Raw genomic sequence first — 7562 nt, forward strand, 5'->3', positions numbered from 1 at the left:
TTTGACCTTTTTAAGACATATCCAAACAAGAAACGTGGACATGTGATTGTCCTCATTTCTGAACAAGTACCGTCTCGTTCGTCAACTAAATACGATACACGTGTTAGTGATGTTTTAAATTTGTCTTGTTCTCAACGTGACGACTGGTTAGTGCCAACGTTCTGTTTACGGATACATTTTCTGCAAATTACCTGTCATTTAGAACTAGGGCCTCCGTATGTTAGATTTCGATTACGTTCCTGTAGCGCTGAAAACATGCATTTACGACTCTTAGTTCCCATACAGAAACTCCTATGTCTCATGGTGTCCTTTCGCCCTGCAATTTTGGTCAAATTGTTTCTCCACGCCCTGTATAACGCTGCTGGATGGCAAACCTCGCTCAAACAGCACTGTTAACATTACTCGCTCTATACTTTCGTTACACACAGCAGTCTGAAGTGCTGTTATGTGCGGACAGAGTGTGTAAAGTAGTACACAATCGTTTGCTGTCGAAAGGTGGAAGTGTTATGCAGGCAAGACACCACAAGTCATCGGTAGAGGTCAGTAGCATTTTTCATCGAAGAATACGACGCGTAATTTCGATTGGACAGAACGATATCTTTTCGTGTTTGTGTGTAGGAGACCTGACACTAAATGCTGGTTTATATAGACTACATACAGTTACTCGCTTACAACTTCGATAAACGTAAAGTCTGACTGGTGATTGTGCATTTGTTATAATTTTTTCCCGTTTTCACTTTCTCCATAAAACCACCATCACTCGCGAGAATGTTGCGAACCTCCGATATTGTGGAGCGCCAGGAGCAACAATCAGTCGCTGAAGCATCGACAAAGCTCTGTGGGCCGCAGGAGACGGAGAGTTAACGGAGAAATAAACTCAACCTTCTATATTTCGACGGTCTGCGAGCGCGATTAAATGCGTTAAAAGTCAGTACCGTGTCCTTGTGAATCCGACGCTGCTTTTACGATATTGTGGAACCCGTGCTGGCGTTATACTGGCGTGGAGTAACACAGGCGGGCGTCTCTTCTGCAGGTCATTCAGTGGCGTATGTGGAGAAAAGCAAACGTAAGCAGTGTTGTTGGAGCGATGTTTTGTCATCCAGCAGCGTTACACGTGACGTGGAGTTCCCCGTCTGAGTGGAACGGCCTCACAATCAGTTGGCTGTAGGTGGTAGTAAGGAATGTTGTGAAAGCCGGAAAATCTGTTGTAGGCTTCTGTTGTTTGAGAGTGACGACTCGTGTTACTTAGCAGGCTGAACAGCAGCGTTACAGCTATTCGAGGAACATACAATTGGAGATTGTTCTTCCATTCTCCTGAGCTACACGTGAACTGATCATAAGATTCCACACGATAAGTGCTCGATGTAGTGTGAATATTGCCAATTATTTCATTTTGGAATTAATCAAAGCATGACATCATCTGTGCAGCAGAGACAGACATACATTAAATTCTAGAACAGATCTGACTCGAAGATCCATTCTGACCATAGACCTTATGTGGCTCTAACGTGGCTACTGTGCAATTTATACTAGTTGCACAGAATACCTAGCAAACCACTATGAAATACTTTACAGTATGTGAAAACTTGTTGAGTAGTTACGCTTATCGAATAATGACGCGTGTATTTTTCAGTTCTTGTTGAAGTTTCGAATGTTGTTCCTACGAATGTATTTCAGACGTTTCATTCGAAAGAAAGGTTGTCTCTTGTTACTGTGTTTACTTGATAATAGTTTGACATACCTACCTTCATCTTAGTTTAGCTGCAGTGTTTTACTTCAGTTGTTGTATAGTGCAAAGAGGGTGCAAATGAGTGACTGTAGCATAACTTTTTAGTATGCTTTATTCCAGAAAAGAAAAAATGTGTAGTGAAACTATTTGAATTTTAGTCCACAGACATTTGCTGGACTCCAGTCTGGGAGGCTGCTGCCAGCAGTGCAGCTGCCGTGCCTTCGTGGCCCCAGCGTTCGGCCCTCTGCTGCGGCGTCAGCCCCTCCTGGCCTTCGGCACCCAGGTCAGCACCGAACCTCACCAGTAGCAGCGCCGCTTCTGTGTAGCCCCAGGTTGCGGCCAAGTGGAGAGGGGTGTCGTCATTGTTGTCCTCGGCGCCTACCACACTCTCCAGCAGGACCTCCAGCGCCCCCAAACTGCCCAGTGTACCGGCGTCTGGCCTTCGACGTCCTTCGCCTGCACATCCCCCCCGTTCTCCAGCAGATACTCCAGCACCTCCAATTGTCCGTACCTCGCGGCCCAGTGCAGTGGCGTCCGCCCTTCGCTGTCTCTCGCGCCCACATCCGCTCCGTACCTCAGCAGACACTGCACCACGCCCAAGTGTCCGTCGATTGATGCAGGGTGAAGGGCTGTCCAGCCATACCTCTCTTCCTTCGCCTCCACGTTCGCCCCTAACATCAGCAGCCTCTCCACCTCTTCCACCATCCCGTCATCTGCCATCTGGATCATCCGGCTGTTCATTTGAGAAAGCTCCCTACACAAAACAGAGACAGTCTCATACTTTACTATAAACACACACACGCGTTATCAAGAAAACTATGCGAAACAGACAAGAATTCATGAAACGCAACTGTCCAGTTCTAAATTACCAATATAAAACATTCTCCCTTTTATCTTATAGAATTCTGTGTCGCTTAAAGTACACATATATCATTGCATCCCTGTATCAAAATGCACGTCCATTTCCCATTAAGAGTCCGTGTTCTCAATCACTCAAGAAATTCTGTTGACACATTTTCTCAAAGTCACACTTGACATTCACTTCCTTTCACCTTCACATCTAAGAACTGACCTGCAATGAAACAGGTTCTTAATACGTCTATCACTGGTCCTTTGTGTGCAGCAAACGTTTCTCAAGCTAGCAAAGACACTAAACATCTACAGCGAGGGCTTAAAACAGTTGCTTGGCATCTTCATAGTTAATTTCGAAACTCAACCACACCAAACACAAGAACTTATTGTTTGGCATGATGCACAGAAACGTCTGCATAACACACTCAACCACATACACGCATCCATCCACACACACACACACACACACGCACACATCCACTTGCAAGTAAATTCTTATGCCTGCCATGTATCTGAAGGCGACTTTAAAACCTGTGGACTTACAGACTACAGTAATGTCTCATGCATTCATGTAGGTAACACTGCTGAAGTGTGCACTGAGAAACAAACAATTCTGCTTTCATTGCTTCGCCACAATGAACCTAGCACACAAAGTATGTTGATGTACTGCAAACTGTGTTACTTGTGGGGAGAAGTAAAACTCAGCAACACCCATACAAAAGAAAAGCAAGAACATTCTGAGAAAAATAACGCCACAGCTGTATCTTGAGAATGCCTCTATTGTGTCACACGACGAGTTTCTGCGGCACGTTACCGCCGTCCTCAGGGCCTACCACTGCCAAGAGGCTATTTGATATCCTTGGCGCATTTGCTGTGGGATTCTTGTTATCAGAAGATATGGGCTGGCTTTTATCATGTCTCTACTCGACAACGTGCTTTCCTCGGTCATAATAATCCAGTTATTCCTAAGCTATGATTTTCTTAAAGGAAACGTTCACTTCTGTCACTTTGACACACACTATGTAATCCAAAGTATCGGGAGTAAAAAAAAACAAAGAATTGGGCGCTCTGCGGAACTCATGGATTTCGAACGTGGCCAGGTGATTGGGTGTCACTTGTCTCATACGCCTGTACGCGAGATTTCCACACTCCTAAACATGCTGAGAACCACTGTTCCAAATGTGAAAGTGAAGTGGAAACGTGAAGGGACACGTACAACACAAAAGCGTACAGGCCGACCTCGTCTGCTGACTGACAAACCGCCGACAGTTGAAGAAGGTCGTAACGTGTAATAGGCAGACATCTATCCAGACCATCGCACAGGAATTCCAAACTGCATCAGGATCCCCTGCAAGTAGTATGACAGATAGGCGGGAGGTGAGAAAACTTGGATTTCATGATCGAGCGGCTGCTCGTAAGCCACACATCACGCAGATAAATGCCAAACGACGCCTCGCTTGGTGTAAGGAGCGTAAACATGATACGATTAAACAGTGGAAAAACGTTGTTTGGAGTGACGAATCAAGGTACACAATGTGGCGACCCGATGGCAGGGTGTGGGTGTGGTCAATACCCGGTCAACGTCATCTGCCGGCGTCGATACCTCAGTGCAGCACTCCGTGAAGAATGGGCTGCCATTGCCCGAGAATTCTTCCAGCACCTGATAGAACGTACGCTTGCGAGAGTGGAAGCTGTCATCAAGGCTAAGGGTGGTCCAACACCATACTGAATTCCAGCATTACCGGTGGAGGGCGCCACGAACTTGTAAGTCATTTTCAGCCAGGTGTCTGGATACTTTTGATCACATAGTGTATCTTTTTTGGATAACTAAACTTCCTTCTTGCTGATCACCAAGATGGCTTCATCTGCATATTCGTCACGTATCATCTTCATGTCGAGAAGCCAGAGTCCTCGAAATGTTTCGGGAGCTGTCTCCACGTAAGCTGCATGTAATGTTGCGGAAGAAGAAATCCCTGTTGACTTGGGCTTCTTCTCGATAATAATCTAAGTTTCCCACAGACATTCCATTAGAATATAACAGAGGATGCCCATTCATTAAATGCCATTTTGCTCACACACGTAATTAAAAACTGTGTTTAATTCGGTTACACACTTTCTACTGGTAATAAACATTATGGTTTACGGCTAACTGTAATTTTCAGACTGACGTGACATGGAGAATATACGCGGCCGTACATTCTGTGAATGGCTCTGAGGTGCTCCTACCTGTAGCCACAGTGTGTGGCAGGGGGCTAGAATCTTTCTCAGCTGCGTTTTTAGCCAGGGGAGTTTTGAGAACATTTCTCCACGGCAGCCAGTGAATGCATTATGTGTATGTGCTACCTGCAAATGCCTTTTGTAGTTGTCAATCAAGTCAAAATACCACTAAGGAACACAGTGGCAGACACTATAGGTAGTGAGACACATACGTGTATACACACTTCGAAAAAAGTTTTGCATCACCTCGATTCCGAGAGTTTCGGAACCTGTATAGAAAATTGGAATAGAGATCAACATAACCATCATTTCCGCCCCTTTTTATTCCTCATGAAAAGCACACATTGCGTGTTGAACCACCATACAGCGAGACCTTAAGAGGTGGTGGTCCAGGTTGCTGTACACAGTGGCTAGCGGCCCGTCCTCTTGCATTGGTGCATGCCTGTATTCGTCGTGGTATACTATCAACAAGTTCATCAAGGCACTGTCGGTCCAAAATGTCCCACTTCTCAACAGCGATTCGGCGTAGATCCCTCAGAGTGGTTGGTGGGACACTACGCCACGTCGTCCATAAACAGCCCTTTTCAATCTATCCCAGCCATGTTCGAGAGGGTTCATGTCTGGAGAACATGCTGGCCACTCCAGTCGAGCGATGTCGTTCTCCTGATGGAAGTCATTCACAAGATGTGCACGATGGGGGCGCGAATTGTCGTCCACGACGACGAATGCCTCGCCAATGTGCGGCCGATATGGTTGCGCTGTCGGTCGTAGGATGGCATTCACGTATCGTGCAGCCGCTACGGCGCCTTCCGTGACCAGCAGCGGCGTACGTCGGCCCCACACGATGCCACCCCAAAACAGCAGCGAACATTCACCTTGCAGCACTCGCTGGACAGTGTGTCTAAGGCGTTCAGCCTCACCGGGTAGCATCCTAACACGTCTGCGACGATTGTCTGGTTGGAGGCATCTGCGGTGAAGAAACCGTTATGCCCATCGTGAGTGGTCCATTCGGAATCTGTACCGCGCTGCATGGTGTCTTGTTAGCAAAGATGGACCTCGCCATGGAAGTCGGGATTGAAGCTGCGCATAATGCAGCTTATTGGACGCAGCTTGAGTCGTAACACGACGTCCTGTGGCTGCACGAAAAGCGTTATTCAACATGGATGCGTTGCTGTCAGGGTTCCTCCGGCCCATAATCCGTAGGTAGCCCTTGGGCGGCGTCACCGAGGCATGTCATCGACAGTTCCTGTCTCGCTGCGTCTCCTACATGTCTGAACAACATCGCTTTGGTTCACTGCTAGACGCCTGGACACTTCCCTTGTTGAGAACCCTTCCTGGCACAGATTAATAATGCAAGCGCGATCGAACAGTGGTATTGACCGTCTAGGCACGGTTGAACAACAGATGACGCGAGCAGTGTAACTCATTCCTGGTGGAATGACCGGAACTGATGGGCTGTCGGACCCCCTCTGTCTAATAGGCGCTGCTCATGCATGGTTTGGTCGGGTTTAGTGACATCTCTGAACAGTCAAAGGGACTGTATCTGAGATACAATATCACCAGTCAGCGTCTATCTTCAGGAGTTCCGGGAACTCGAGTGATACAAAACTTTTTTGGATGTGTGCAGAACCGGCGAACACAAGTGAGTGACTAAGCTCATGCTTACCTTGCCTTGTCTTCCGTGAGTGCCAAGCTGTGCTGTATAGCCATCAGCTGTAAGTGACCCTTTAAGAGGTTAATGGCGCCAGCATCTGTGAGACCAGGCACGGAGCGAGTCAGAGCACGCACGGCCTCGGCTGCTTTCAGACCGGGGATGGAGTGAGTCTGCACAGGCACCGCCTCAGCTGCCGTGACACTGGGTATGGAGTCGATCTGCTCGGGCGCAGTCTCGCCTCCCGTGACACTGGCTGTGGAGTGAGTCTGCGCACGCACTGCCTCTGCTGGCGCGCCCTCCATCTTCTGAGCGTGTGACATCGGAGATGATCCTGAAACATGTCGTCGCCAACTGAGCAGCCCTTTGCCCTTAAACACTACATGTGGTGCATTTAGGGGTCACAGGCAGATCTGTGGCAAGCATCAGTCAGGAAACGTTGTTCACCACAAGTCAGTTACACCATGTATCCACCCAGTGTCACAATGGTGGCTCAGGTGAATAGCTGAAAAGAGTCAGCAACACAAATTTCCAAATTTCCCGAATTTTTCAGAGCGCTTGCCTTGCGAAACATACACTACTGACCATTAAAATTGGTACACGTCGAAGATGGCGTGCTACAGGTGCGAAATTTAACTGGCAGGAAGAGGATGCTGTGATGTGCAAATGATTAGCTTTTCAGAGCACTCACACAAGGTTGGCGACACCTACAACTTGCTGACATGAGGAAAGTTTCCAATCGATTTCTCATACAGAAACAGCTGTTGACCGGCGTTGCCTGGTGAAACGTTGTTATGATGCCTCATGTGGGCAACGTTGTCTGAAAATTTCATGCGCGAATTCGTAGACAGAGTAAACTGGGAATATTTGTCATTGCATCAAAAAATATCAGAAAATTTCATAAGATAATTCCAAAACAGATTATACTGATATGCAATAGCATGGAAGCACAAACTGACGATTTCATTAGAGAATTTCAAGACAAATTATGCTGGCATAACGTATCAAAACATGAAATGCTGTCTCAAGATTTCATGAGAGAATTACAAGACAGATTAGATTGATTTCCAATATCAGCACATCAAAAACTGTCTGAAAATTTGAGGCGAGAAT

The 7562-nt window shown here is 46.9% G+C and overlaps 1 protein-coding gene across 1 annotated transcript; it reads right to left on the reverse strand.

Moving 5' to 3' along the window:
• Positions 1–1823: 1823 nt before the first annotated feature.
• On the reverse strand, positions 1824–6959 carry LOC126328316 (ankyrin repeat domain-containing protein 65-like). The gene is made up of 2 exons (XM_049996018.1): positions 6465–6959; positions 1824–2483 (listed from the first exon to the last, which is right to left on the reverse strand). The coding sequence occupies exons 1-2, from the start codon at positions 6770–6772 to the stop codon at positions 2108–2110; spliced, it is 684 nt and encodes a 227-aa protein (XP_049851975.1). The 5' UTR covers positions 6773–6959; the 3' UTR covers positions 1824–2107.
• Positions 6960–7562: the final 603 nt, after the last annotated feature.

The sequence above is a fragment of the Schistocerca gregaria genome, unplaced genomic scaffold (assembly GCF_023897955.1).
Source record: "Schistocerca gregaria isolate iqSchGreg1 unplaced genomic scaffold, iqSchGreg1.2 ptg001114l, whole genome shotgun sequence".
Classification (NCBI taxonomy): Eukaryota; Metazoa; Arthropoda; class Insecta; order Orthoptera; family Acrididae; genus Schistocerca; species Schistocerca gregaria.